This window comes from Mus pahari, chromosome 16 (genome assembly GCF_900095145.1).
Source record: "Mus pahari chromosome 16, PAHARI_EIJ_v1.1, whole genome shotgun sequence".
In the NCBI taxonomy this organism is placed as follows: domain Eukaryota; kingdom Metazoa; phylum Chordata; class Mammalia; order Rodentia; family Muridae; genus Mus; species Mus pahari.
Window position 1 is genome coordinate 44142863 of NC_034605.1, and position 14621 is coordinate 44157483.

A 14621-nucleotide genomic window follows, 5' to 3' on the forward strand; every position below is an offset into this window, starting at 1 on the left:
TGGGAACCCACCAGTCTGTTGCACAGCACCAGAGGGGATGCCCTCTCCTTCAGATGATAAATGATTTTACAAAGTGATGCTCTGATTCTACTGTGACTTAAACATTTCTTTCCTAACATTTTCCCCCTTGTGTATTGGGAAAACCACATATAAAGACGAGACATATGTTTAACTCTTTGCCTTAACTTTTTCCTGCACTGATGTGGTGTCATATCAACTTTGAAAGGTGACAGTGACAGTCCCTTCTTCCTTCTGAAGCTTGCACTCAGTGTGCTTCAGCTCATTCCAGACAGTGTTTTTCCTGATGCCTGACTGCCCTTGATAGCCAATGTGTGTGTGGGGGGTGGGTGGGGGGTGGGTGTCTTTCAAGACGGTTCCTGTAATCATGAATGACCCCAATAGTCCTTTGCTGAGGGTCACAGGATGTCCTAGAGTCATCTTACATTTCCTGACCCAAACCTGGAACTGGCCATGCCACTAAGAATCCTTATCCCTTGTGTTAGGTTAACAGCTCTGGAAAGTCAGGCTGGGTGCTTTGGGCTGTCGCAGACTAAAGAGGCCGTTTCTACAGATAAAGCTATGAACTACGTCCTCTGCTGTGAGGTTAACTCTGGCATTCCCAGTTTGCATCTGAGATTACTGGGTTTATTCTTCACTACTTTAAAACATAGAAACCTCTTTTTTTCAAGAACTAGCTTCCACTTGTTAGTTGATTATAAACTTTATCCTTCAGTGCTCCACAGCTGTCTGAGAGCAGCGATGCATTTTTATTAATAATAGCAACAAAGAACTCTGGATTCTGTAAAGATGCTGCCCACCATGGCGATCCTCTCCATGTAGTAAGTTCTGTCAGGTACCTTCCTGTGTGTGTGACTTTATTTACCTTAATTGATTCTAACATCTGGAGGAGGAAACTTGCCTTGTTTCCTTTTAAGACTTAATTTTGTTTTACAGTTTACGTGAGAGAATGATCCCAAAATGAAACCCAGCACGAGGTGTGCTGGGGCAGTGTGGCTTCCATCTTATCCCTTGCCTGCTGTTTCCACAAAGGCCATTTTAACTAGCTTCTGGTTGCTTCTGCCACCATTTCTCTTTTTAAAATGTGAGTAAATACACACACTTTCTCACAACAAGGCATTCCTGATAAACAGAGTCTGCAAGTGGCTGGTTTCAGGTAAATACTTTCTGAGGCAGTAATGGCGGTTCTGAGGCTGTCTGTTCTCAGTGCATCTGGGAGAGGCACCCGTGACAGGGATGTGCTGGGTAAGCCCATCACCCGGTCGTTTCTCAGACATGTGCATCTCTAAGTCTTTCCATCGGAGCTAACGTCTCTCGGTGCAGCCCCAGCTTCCTACGGTGCAGGCAGAAGCCTCTGCTCCTTTTCCAATGGAAGGAGTCTCAGGACTCACCCGGATATCGCCTTCCCCTGCACTGTCGAGATTCTGACACTGCAAGTTGTAGCCTCCTTCCCAGCTGGAGAGGATGAGCTGCCAGAGCACCAAGAAAGGGAAAAATCAACACAAGGATTCGGCAACACTGAACAACACATCCCAACAAGGCTGCAGCGATATGGAATGACACTAACTAACATCACCTCGTAATCAGGGCAGAAGTGGTCCAGACTCAGACCCAGTTTTGTCCTTTAGCATTAGCAAGGGATCACCGCTCACTGGTGAGCAGATCCCAGAACGTGCTTCTGTCTTCTAACTGTTCGGGTCACCCCAAAGCTGTCTTTCTCTACAATATAGTGTAGTTTCCTCACATTTGTTTATAATTCTAATCTCTTCAGTTTCAATAATTCTATGAGATGCACATTATAATTTTATAGATATTTAAAGAGGTCAGAAACTCCTTGTATTTCTTCAGTGTCTGTGTTACTTGATAATCAAATAATTTGCATGACTGACACTACCTTCCCCACTATTCTCTAATAAAAAGCCAGTCATCTAGCCATCTTTGTCCCATTCCCAGAGACAGTGAGACAGTGATAAGTGATGTCAGGGCCACAGCCAAGCAGTGGTGGGCACATCACTGCAATTCAGAGTTCCTAACTCATTCTCTTCTGTTCTTTCTATGACACGAGAAAACAAATATTAAATCCTCACTGAAAAGTCTACAAAAGCAGCTCTCCCCCTGCAACAATTTTAAATTCTAGAAGATAAAGTTTTCCAGGACAAGACCCAGCCTAGAATTTTCCTCTGCCTAGCAATACTGATGTCTAAGTAACTGATGTTTGGAGCCTTGGCCTCTTCAGTGTCTGGATGTAGTTGGTGTGTATCTCTTCAGGTAATAGCGCCTTCCGGTAATGTGGTTCCGAGGGCCAGTGAGGCCAGTGAGTAGAGAAACGCAGGGTTTCCCAAGGTACTCTAGTGTGGACCGAGTCCCGGCAGCCTCCTGGGCTTTATGTTCATGTCCCTGATGCCCACCTGCGGCAGGCTGGAGACCCAGGATCCCAGAAAAGATAAGTAGGGATAAGTACATTTATTGTGTGTGCTGGTGCAGTTCTCAGACTAAGAAAGCTACATTGCATAGAGATATTAAAACACCTGAAGGATGGGAGCTGTAGCTAAAGGGTTAAGAAATTCTCTCTCTCTCTCTCTCTCTCTCTCTCTCTCTCTCTCTCTATATATATATATATATATATATATATATATATATATATATAATTTATATATGCTTTCTGTACTAACAGTGCAGTGTGACCCTTAGTGCGAAGAATGGGACATTCTGTTTGTCAGGCTGCCATCGACCCTGCTCTACCTTTCTAACCACTTGGCAGCTGTAGCAGAATTAGTACACTGCCTCCTTGGCTATTCACAAACCTCTAACTGGCTTGTGTACCAGAGTCATCTAATCTGACATTTGTACTGAAAGAAATTAAACAAGCTTGTCAAAGAAGGGTAACCTTAAGATGGTGTGGGTGCAGTAACTCCAAACCTCACCTAAAGTCAGTCTATCGGCTTCAGCCCGCCCTTTTCACCTCAATCCTAATTACTTGCAGCTGCAGCCTGCATGCGATGATGCTGTGTGCTTCCAGCCTTGCTCCTGATGGCGTGTGTGTGTGTGTGTGTGTGTGTGTGTGTGTGTGTGTGTGTGTGTCGCCAGCCATGTAAAGAAACTACGTCTAGCATGGCAACACACACTTTTATTCCCAGCATTCAGGAGGCAGAGGTAGATGAACCTCTATGAGTTCAAGGCCAACCTGGTTTTACATAGTGAGTTCCAGGACAGCCAGTGCTACATAGAAAAAGCCTGTGTTAAGAAAAACTAAATCCATCACTTTATCTGACCAGCTTACACCTACCATGCTAAATAAACTTTAATAAAGAACCTAAAATTGTCTTTCTGTGTTAGAAGACATAGTGGCCCCTGTGTGATTAGATACTGAGACTGTTCATATAGCCTTTCTCTCCCCAAATTCCACCCACCAGCGCTTCATTTCAGTCACAATGGCAACAGCTAATGGCTACTACTAACATGGTGAACATAAGCTAGTGCACAAAGTAAAGTCACAGTGAGAAACCTGAATTTTAAGACAAGCATGTACCACCTTTTAAAACTCATGGACAGTGGAAAAGTCTGACGTGCGTCATTGCCACCCACTTATAACATTTATGGATGGGTGGCTTCATCCTAATTTTTCCTTAAAAATGACTGGTTTTTGTCTCCTCTTTATTTTTTGCTAGAGCAAGTTGAATACTTTCAGATTTCCCCTGGTATTGGGCAAAGTGACCATGGCTTCTGCCTTAGGTTTGATGCTTTGCAGGCTGAGAAGCAGCTAAAGGGTGAAAACTTGGGAGGCAGCTGGAGCCGACTAGCGTCAAGCCAGGCTTGCCAGCGCATTCCAGAGACTGGGTAGGACTCTGCACAGGAGCATCTGCATCGCTGTACATGAACTTGTACACTAACTGCATGTGAAATTTGACCTTTACAATACAGAGTAACTCTTCTAAGCCTTAGAATCATACTGTATATAAGGAAGAAAAGTATAAGACATGACCTTCCAAAGTCCTTTCAAGCCAAATCATGATTCTAGTTTTAATTTGGCTAAGGAACACAGAAACAGGCCCAAACTCAAGTCGGAACAAGGGCTTCTCACACTTTGGATAGGCAGAGCATCAACGCTGGAACAACGTTCTCAGGTTCTGGCAGGATGGAGAAGCAGTAACTATGACCTTGCACAGCTCTGAAAGGTCCACCTAACCAGTTCTCAAACTCAGATACGTGCTGAGTGAGGCAAGCCAGAGTGCAGGCCACACCCGCTTACCTCCACCAGCATATATGCAGAAAGAAGTGTGATTCCGAGGTTGTACAAGGTGAGGACGCCCCTGAGAGACAGCGCAGGCCTGTTCTTCATGTACTTGTTACCCAGCCAAATGGAGAGCAGGTACGTGATGGTGAGGATGAAGGTGGGAAGGTAAGAGTCCAGCAGGAGCCACCCGCGAACTCGGGAATCTGCAGAGAAGTGTTTACGGTGAGGAGCCCGAGAAGTGATGTCCCTGTTGTCAGCAACTCTGACACACATACTTATCTGTGCAGTGGACGCCCCCAACGACGGTGCAGGCCCCATAGTCTCCAGTGAACACCGCAAGCCCCGTCCTCACCAATGAACTCACATAACCAGGTCAAGTTGCTTTTTCCTGAACAAATTCCCAGACACCCAGGTTCTTCCTCAGCAACCTCAGCATTGGAAGTTTTCTTATTCAGCTGGGAACTTGTAACTTTTCACTTAAAGAATGCCGTTTATGGTTTCTCTGGGTTAACCATGGCTAGCATCACTAAAGCAGGTGTTACTTTGATACAAACCCTGTGCTACTGCAGCCTTGACATGGACACACTGGACAAGGGGATAATTTCAGGTTCCAGAAAGGATGTGCTACTTAAAATAGTAGGTAGTTTTAAACACACAAATTGTTACTTCTGAAATTTTCCATTAAAAAGTTTTTGGGAATATAGTAGATTGTGGTTAATATAAACTACAGAACAAAAATTCAGATAAGGGTACTACACACATACAAAGGGAGGGGGAAACCAAACGATTCTGAGTTAAGCAAGCTGGAGTTCAGCCGTCCACACAGTTAAGTTTTCATGGGGCTTCTGAGACGATTCAGTGCTTACCCAGCTTCATGTAAATGGACACCACAGGCACCTGACCTTTAGTGTACATATTCATATGCTCACAATTAAAAGTAGAAAAATAAATTCAAAAGTTTTCATGGGCAGGGAGTGCTATATACATCTTTAATCCCAGCAACTGGGAGGCAGGGGCAGGCACATCTTTTAGTTCTAGACTAGCCTTGTACATATAATAAAAACCCTGTCTCAAAACCAAGAACAAAAGAAGACCTGATACTTAAAGGCTGGATAGATGGCTCAGAGGTTAAGAGCACTTGTTCTTGCAGAGTACTCTGGTTCAGTGCCCAGCACCCACAGGGCTACTCATGACGGTTTGGTGACTCCAGGTCTAGGGGCTCCAATGCCTATTCTGATCTCTGCAGGCTTCTGTACATCCACAGTGCACAGAAGCTCACACATGCACACATGCACACATATACAGATACAGACAGACAGACAGACAGACACACACACACACACACACACACACACACACACACATCTTTAAATTTACAAAGCTTCCATGAAACAGATAGCCCCAGCTGGACATTGACTGAGAGGTGGGAGGGAGGAGGCTCCTGAGCGCTTTGTATCAGTCACTGCCTTTTCTCATGCTAACCCATCTTACAGAAGAACACACATGGAGAGAAGGCAACAGGATGGAGGGCAACAGCGTCTGCACCGCCTGCATCAGTTTATAGCTGCCACCTCAACCCCCTGGGCCCCTCCCATTAGAAAGGTCAGGGGAAGCGGGCACGCCGACATTGCACCATAGTCCATAATGCTCAGAATTTGCACAGGTTTACTGCAGTAAACCCACTGAGTTCACTGGGTGGTGGCATGTGGCACTGGTGGCCGAGGACAAAACAGCACAGCCCTGGAGTAGCTGGCTGAGGACAGCCTCCTACAAAGCTGCAGAAATAGAATTGTGTCGAGACCACAAGTGTCAACAGCAGGGACAAGAGCCAAGATTCCCTAAGAGCCCTTCTTCCAGAGAGCAAGGATTCGATGCCTTACAAATCCCATGCTCTATCACAGGGTAACCCCTGGAAGTGGTTTGTAGGCATAAGTGAGATTTGTTCATTAGCCTCCTTTTGTTTAAAGATTGGCCTGGAATCACAATATTTGCATGCTGTTTGTATCCACACAGATAGCATAAAAATTGGGTTCCACCACAGGTGCGTCCTTTTCTTGACCTTGCTGGCTCTCCCTGGAATGCCCTACGCTGTCTATTCTGCCTTCTTCTTATCATCCTTACAGACTACACTAATGAAGAAAGGGCCTTTGTGAGCACCGCTGCTGTTCCAGGGAGAATTCTATAGACAGCTCCTTCCATGGTAAGGATGGAGATGGGAGTTCTGAGTTCAGGGCAGCTACAGCCTTTCTGACAGTTCGTGCTTCTCTAGAAGCCTGTGTGCTATGTGCCTTCCTGCTCATCCTTTAATGTGGGGCAGTGAACATTGAGAGGAAGCCCGGGAGACCCTGAAGGGATGGTAGGAGCTTTGCTTGCTCCTGGCACCAGACCCCTGTCACGTAGCCGCAGCCCCTGTAGAGAGACTTGTAGCCATCAGTCATGTAGGGGCAAAGCCTCAAGGCTTTCCACGTGTAGGAGGCATCCCTAACATCTCGGACCAAGCCAATAGGAAGCACCTGCTGTCAGACCCCACCGCACCCCGAAACTGTATATAAGATCCTATCCAGAAGGAATAAAGGTGTGAGGATTGCTCCATGGTCTGAGAGCGTCTGTCATAAGAGCTGGAACCCCACCCCAGGGAAGAGAACTGCTCTCTGGAGGCTCCCCTGCACCCCCACACTGGCTAGTCTCAGAGCAAAGGCAGGGACAGCAGCAGGAAGGCAGAGGTGTGGAGGCACTTCCCCCTCCCTGCTCCTACCCTTCCCCCTCTGCTTGAACCCTCCCACCTGGCCTGGCCAGAGGTCTCTGTGGAGAGCCTTCAGTATACAGGCCCACACTTAAACACCTACATGCAGACCCTGCTTTCTGAAGGGAACCATTTCCCAATCCCTTTCATAACCACAGTTTCATTTGCTCACCAGGGTAGCAGGCACTTTGACATCTTGCACTTTCTCCGTGCCAGGCACAACCTAAAGCCTTGATGTGTACTGACAGAGTTCTTGATAAACAACATGGCCATTCCTGGGGTTCCTTTAAGAACCCCAGAGTAGAGCCACAGAAGGCAGAAAGCTCACAGTGGTCAGCTTCCCTACCTAAGTTACAGAGCTGCCTCTGAACTGTGTCGCTCCAAGACACGCTCAACTCCTGCTGCCATGCACGTGGCTACCTTCGGAGCTGGGGTCCCTGTAGTTGCAACTGTGGTAAGATGGCATCATACTGATTAGGGTGGTCCCTAGCCCAGCCAGTGACATCTTTACAAGACAGGACAGAAGAAGTAAGGAATATTATTCAAAGTCAGTGATGCGTCTAGAGGTCAAGGACACCAGTCTGCCAGTAACCTGACATTGGGAGAGCAGTACCAGATGTCATGGGGACAATGTGAGCCCTACCTCGACATCAGAACTGCAGGAAGGTGTTTCTGTCACCTTCAAAGCCCCCCACTCCTAGGGAATGCATACTTATGGCCTAGCGTCTTGGCTGCATCCTGACTGTGCCCTGTGCTAGGTTTTCCTCTGCAACCTCCACCTGTGTCCTACGAAGAAGAGCCAGTCTCCCTCTCGTCTCACCTGGACTCACATCTGTAGTGTCAGGGGGAGAGTCATGTAAAGTGTATCGTCTGGCACCTGAAAGTCTTTACTGTGTCTGCCGTGCCACTATCCATGTGCCACAGTTAAAGGTGATTATCCCTGGTGCAGCTAAAACATGGCAGCAAATGTTCGTTGTGGCTTTAGGAGTGGAGATGTGAGTAGCACTACTCTTTGTGTCTGGAATATCCCACAGTACCACTGATGTGGTGTACACAAGATCAGAAAAAGCTGAGGGGCTGGTGAGATGGCTCAGCAGGTAAGAGCACCTGATTGCTCTTCTGGAGGTCCTGAGTTCAAATCCCAGCAACCACATGGTGGCTCACAACCATCCGTAACAAGATCTGACTCCCTCTTCTGGTGTGTCTGAAGACAGCTACAGTGTACTTACATATAAATAAATAGATAGATAGATAAATAAATAAATAAATAAATAAATAAATGAAAGCTGAGGATGCCTCCAAGGTGGCTGGGTGTGGCGGTCACCTTTAGGAAGGCACAAGGATTCTTGATGTGATGGTACTAACCCCGTCCGGTGATCAGATTGTAAAGTTTACAATCCCCCTGCTATGAAGCAGAGTAAGCCACTGCAATCCTTTCTTCAGCTGACCCCGAGGCTACATCAACTCCAGCTCCCACCAATCTATCGACAGCAAAGTTCAGTGTGAACTTAGTTCAGAGAGATCAATGTTTAACTCTGCCAAGAGAACCAAACAGAAAGCTGTGGCCCCCAAGAAATGCATAGCTCCTGTGGCCTCCTGCCTAGGCAAGAGGTTATGCCCTCCACTCTGGGCCTGTTCCTCCCCCCACGTCACTAGAACTGTAAGCAGAGAGAGCAGAGGTTACAGACTGCTGGACCCTCAAGGGGAAAGAATGGAACACCCCCTCAAACAGCACAGTTTCTATAAAATCACCATTCGCTTAGAACAGGCTCCAGAGCCTCATCAGAAACTGGGGAATGGTCCAAATGAGCTCCAAGCTGTGAGAAGGACAACCTCGGCCTCCCTCCCCATCTTCACTGTCTTGGGGACACCCCTTGTGGAAACAAAGGATTTCCCACAGATTCGTCAAACAACCCATGCCCAAGGGAAGCAAAACATCTGTCTAGACATCACCTAGTCAGAAATACCAGTTCCTCTGTTCAGGGAACAGAGTTACGGCTCCTGCTTTCCAAGAGACAAGTGTCAACCAGGAAGCCTGTGCAGGAGAGGGATGGAGAGACTCGAGTAATGAGGCGTCGCAGAGAGGAAGGCACCCAAGAAAGACAGCCTTCAGCTGGGGTCTGCAGCAGGAGGAGCTGACCAGAAGGGGAAAGAGAAAAGCAGGAGGGAGAGATTCCAGGTCCAGGAAAGCAGCAAATAAAACTTGTTTGCATATGTGAGGAGTCAAAGGGTGTCTGGAGTGGCTGTGTCCACGAGAGGGAGGAAGACAGGCTGTGACTGGAGAGTGGTGGGTGACGGAGAAAGAACAAGCCACCAGGCTTCAGAGCTGGTACTTTGGAGGCAAACATGACATTTCGCCTGTCCCTCATCCCAGGAGACACCGTAAGGCAGAAGGAACTGGGTTTCCTCTGTTCTGGAGAAGGGCTACCTCGTGGAAGGCAGCCTACAGGTCATAAGGATAGATGCTGCACTGTTCTCAGACCCCCAGAGATAACGATGCTTTCCTCCGCAAATGACATTCTTCCAGCGTGTTCCCAAGCAGCTTACTCACCTCGTGGTCCAAACATGTGGTCCAAGAAAGCATTGACTTCATTATCAAAGGCCTTCAGCTGCTCCTGAAAGAGAGGGAAAATTAAGCAGCCTTTTCTTTTTAAAAAAAAAAAAACCTCAACGTCACCAACCTGTAGCTCCCGAATCTATGTGTGCCTCAGCTTCAGGGTCTAGGACTGCAGGCTTGAGAGGACAAAAAGCACACACAGCCTGGCTGTAACCAACTTTCAAAGACTGCAGAGGAAACAACACTCTCATGTTTCCTCAGTAAGAAGTGTCCCAAAACAGGCGGTGGGCTCATACACGTGGGATCACTCACCTCAATTCCATTCACTTCTCAAATGCTTACAGGCAAAGCAGCTTTCATGGAAGCAATGAGACAAACCCACAGCTTTAAGGGACGCCGACTTTTCCGGTCCAGAAAGAAACTGAGCATTAGAACTAATTTTCTATCACCTTTATGTTTGCACATAGCACTAATTAACATTACAGTAAAGAATGTTAGCTGGGGGTGTTGGACTAATTCTTGTCATTCAGATTCAAACTGGGGCTAGGATGTTGCTAAGCCATCATAAGGTGAACAGGTTGGCTACCACCACCTTGGCCTACCCCTTGCCCTGGCTGTCTGCTCATAATGGATGCTCAAGTCTCCCTCCAGTATCACTAAGATCTGCTTCAAGCGATGGGAGATGAAGAGTGGGATCCAGCGTTCTGGGAAGGAATTTCAGGTGATGGCTTTGGTAGCAGTTGGGTGTGACAGCTTCAAGACTGTCTTAGATTCAAAGGGGAGTGTAGTCATGACCCCCCACCCCCAAGCACTTCATGCCCACTCAGACAAGCTAGGCTGAGAGAAGAGGGTTGGTGCGCTGGCATCTGAGGACAGAACCTGTGTATTTGTGACTGTGTGGAGACCTAGCCCTATTTGCTTTTTGATCCTAAAATTTCAAAAAAAAAAAAAAAAAAAAAAAGGTCTTTAGGACCCCGGGGAATGGAGGCTGTGGGGTAGACAGCACTCATGAGCCGCTGCTGCAAAGCCAGTAAGTTACAATATCTTTTTATTTCATAATATCTCTGTAAAAAGTGTTTTGGCTAAAACATGCTTGAACTTTGTAGGCAACTTTTTTAAATCTTTGGCTTCTACCTGGAGCATCTTAGGATAACTACAGGTCTGAGAAAGGGCAGTGACATGGCATCTTGGTGGGACAGAATACCCGTGGTGCGCAGGTCTGGTCAGACCTCTCATTCTTCAGGAGATAACGGTCAGATAACCTCGCAGATGGACTCGTGGCAGTTGCCACACTATGAACAAATGTTTAAATGTTTTCAGTTTTGTTTGCTAAGGTTCAAAATCCATTTTCCAAAATTTACAGAGCTAAGAAAGAAAGCTTCAATCTAGTAGGAAACAAACTTGTTGTTGCTGTAAATTTGCAGACGTTTACTTACAATGTGGAAAGAAACAGAAGAAGACTGGAAGAGGGAGCAGAGATGAAAAGGGATAAAGGGATCTAGTCTTTCATTCTTCCTCATCCACTGACCAGTCTCAAATACTGATGCCAGCGCCATGTTAGACGCCAAGTGCAAAGTCAGGGCTACATGGTCCTCATCTCCCTGGACTTCTCAGTCTAGAGAGCAATGCATAACTCCAGGGCAAAACATAGTATGAGGCTCTCAGAACTGCACTAGAACAGGATGGAGGCTTCAACTCAAACATCCTTGAGACACACCAAGAAGAGATGAGGCTCCTGCTGAACCTCTGGGTGTTGTCTCAGAGGGGAGAAGGAAAGGCATTGAGAAGTCACAGATGCAAGCACACAGAGGGACAGCTCACCTGGGAAACGCTGATGACCAGGGTCTCCAGCGGCTCATATGGTAGGAAGGCAGACAATGCTAGGAAATACTAGGATGGCAGCTAAAAGCAAATCAGTGTTTGCTTGAGGACTACGTGTGTGTGTGTGTGTGTGTGTGTGTGTGTGTGTGTGTGTGTTTGTATGAGCGTGTGCCTGAGCGTGCGCGTGTGCGTGTGTATGTATCCTTCAAGAATAAGGGTTAAATAAGGACACTTGCACATACACCGAAGGCAGTGTCTGTAGGCAGCAGGACTGCACTTTGGAGTGTGCTGAAGATGCCTTCAAGCAAAAGGAAAATGATGTCGTATGGAAAGTGACATGTAAAGAAAGCCATGAGCATCCTAAGAGGCACAGAGAAACCATAGTTCCGCACACCCTAAGCAAGCTGGCCTCCCCACCAATCACGTCCACTCCCAACACAGTACCCCATGTGCCAGCTCTCCCTCCATGCTCCCCTCACCGGGACCCGCTGAAGGCAGCACTGCCTGAGACCTGCTTGCTCCTACCTGGAGGAGCAGTGTCCCACTCAGCAGTCCCACTGCACAGACTACAGAAGCCTCAGCAGCTTGCTTGAGATACACCCTCACCCTAACCACTGGCTTCTGCGAGCACTCGAGGAACCAGAGACCAGAAAGAGTAAGCATAGCTTTCTCCCACCGCAGTACTGACTGGATATCCACCCATCCCTAACTGCCCCAGTTGGAGGTCAGGTCAAGCCAGTTTGTTTTTTGGGCATTTTACAGGTGTGAACATGCTCACACTCAGGGTGTCGGGCGTGACAGCAAGCTCTGTCACTGCTGAGCCATGTCACTGGTTCTGTTTTGCAGATGTGAGTTTCTGTTTATGGTGGCATTATATTTTACTTTAAAAAGCAATTCAGGATCTTGGTGTCTCTTCTGTCTTGTTAGCTGAGTTTTTGGAGAATGGTTTAAAGACGTAATGGGCAGTTTCACCAGGAGTTCACTGTTCCACAAAACAGATGATTACATTTGGGTAAAAACCTTTACTTCTCTTTTTATGTGTTTGCAAATACAATAATGCTTGAGAGAGCTGGGTGACAGCAAGTCAGGAAATAGGGTATGACTCCAGTGCCAGAAACTTCCCAAGATCCTCAAGCCAGAGCCAAGCTATAGGGAACTCAGAAGGAAATGTGTCCCCTCGGGGACAAGGGAATGTAGAAAATGAGATTTTTACCTTGTGCCCAGGGCTCAGGATGACTGACTGCTGAGCGTGCTGGCCGAGTCCTGGGACTATTCCCACTTAGTGGACTACAGTAAGGCAAACCAAGGAATAGCCTATGTCAACGGCCCCAACTCGTTGGCATATAATTGGTCACTTCAAGAGGAACTTGCTTTGGTGGCACCCTGCTATGCAGCCCAGGCTGACCTGGAATTTGCAGTTCCCTCACCTCAGTGTCCTGAGGGTAGACACACACTGCCACACTTGGCTTGGGAACCTGCATTCTTACTTGGCATAAAATCTGGAGAATTTGGGAAAATCAAGTCATTGTCTTTACCTCCTTTGGCTGGCTGGACCAGAGTTCTGTTTCCTTGCTACCTGTATCCATGCTCCTCTGTGCACCCTGCCCTAGGTATGTCTGATTATTAGTGACCCTATCACATCACATGCTTCTTCTATGCCACCACATGGATTCTGCTTGCTGATGCCTGGGTGCCTCTTACATGAATTATCTTTTCTCCGTGTTTCCCTCCTCCCAAGCCACTCAAAAGCCTCTTTGTCTGGCACACACGAGGGGTCCCACAGCACTTGCACAATGACTCTCTTGATGAATGAACGGACTCTCCAGTCACCCTTGAACTGGGGCTAGCAAACTGTGGGGCTCCACTGGTGACCTCTCTCTCCCTGGTGACAGCTCTCCTCTCGGCAGGTTTGACAGTATGAGCACTGAGCACTAGGACTTTGTCTTTGGCAAATGAAGAATGGATCAGAAAGGAGAGAGATGCTAGAAAACCTCCAGCAAGCATAGAGTGACGCTGGAGTCGTAGGCACCATGTCTAATGGGAACCTCCAACTAGCAAGCTCAAAACAAACTAGGAAGAGAATCCAAGGGTTTCTAGATTCTTGGCAAGCCCTCTGCTGCTTAACAATGTCACAGTCTCCCAGTTCTACGTTTTGTAGCCATTAAAGTTTTAATAGTGGTCTTTAAAGGACAGTGAGTTTTCTGGAGTGTGACAGGGCATCAGTGTATTCTTCTATCTGCTCTATCTCCATGTGCCAGAGTGGGAGGACTCGCTCTTCCTCGGGCTCTCAGCATCCTCTGTGAACTGCTAGGACAGCCCACCCTGCACAAGAACCCAATGTTCTGAAATGAATTCAGCCCAAAGAGGTGGATTGATGCAGTGGCCATATACTGCCCTCTGAGTGCAGAACACGGGACACAAAAGGAGTGATGTCAAAGACAGCAAGGCTCTGTTTCCCAGGATCCCCTAATAACTGTTCTTCAGGGAACACAGGTGGAAAGAAAACAGTGCTCAGAAGGAGCCCAATGCAGTGGAGCCTGCCTGCAACACTGACCTCCCTCCCCCACCCCGTCCCCCATGCTTGAGAGGCCAGGGAAGGAGGATGGCTGAGTTTAAGGCCAGCCTGGGCTGAGTAGCAAGACCCTGCCCAAAGAAGGAAATGAAAAAGAAATGATGCATTTTATTTGCAATGTAAGCATGTTTTATAATCTAAGAACATAAAAGGAGGCGGGTTTTCTCATAGACTTTTCCACAGAACACTGCAGGGAGATCTGCTATTAAGGGCTACAGGACCAGCACCCAGCCCAGAAGGAATACTGGGCAGGGCAATGGTATGGCCACAAAACAGAGCACAGCAACCAATCAGCATCTACAGATAGAGGAGATGTGGACATGGTCCTTGCCCACTCTCAGCACTGGATGCTGAAGGGAATTTAAAGCTGGGGCTAAGAACAGGTGAAACATAAATTACATGTGCACCCAAGCAGTCACAAGGTCGCAGCATCGAGTGGGCATCCATAGAGCACAGCCCATGCACACAAGCTGTCACAAGGTCGCATCGAGTGGGCATCCATGGAGCACAGCCCATGCACACAAGCAGTCACAAGGTCGCATCGAGTGGGCATCCATAGAGCACAGCCCATGCACACAAGCAGTCACAAGGTCGCATTGAGTGGGCATCCATGGAGCACAGCCCATGCACACAAGCAGTCACAAGGTCGCATCGAGTGGGCATCCATGGAGCACAG

General features: G+C 47.5%; 1 protein-coding gene across 1 annotated transcript in view; it reads right to left on the reverse strand.

The window, feature by feature from the left end:
- The window catches only part of Elovl2 (ELOVL fatty acid elongase 2), a 42693-nt gene that overhangs the window by 8037 nt on the left and 20035 nt on the right, over nucleotides 1–14621 (reverse strand). Inside the window, exons 2-4 of the mRNA XM_021215811.2 lie at nucleotides 9547–9610; nucleotides 4268–4455; nucleotides 1410–1487 (exon numbers count right to left, since the gene is read on the reverse strand). Of these exons, the coding sequence (XP_021071470.1) occupies nucleotides 1410–1487; nucleotides 4268–4455; nucleotides 9547–9610 (330 nt within the window). The remainder of the gene's footprint in view (nucleotides 1–1409; nucleotides 1488–4267; nucleotides 4456–9546; nucleotides 9611–14621) is intronic.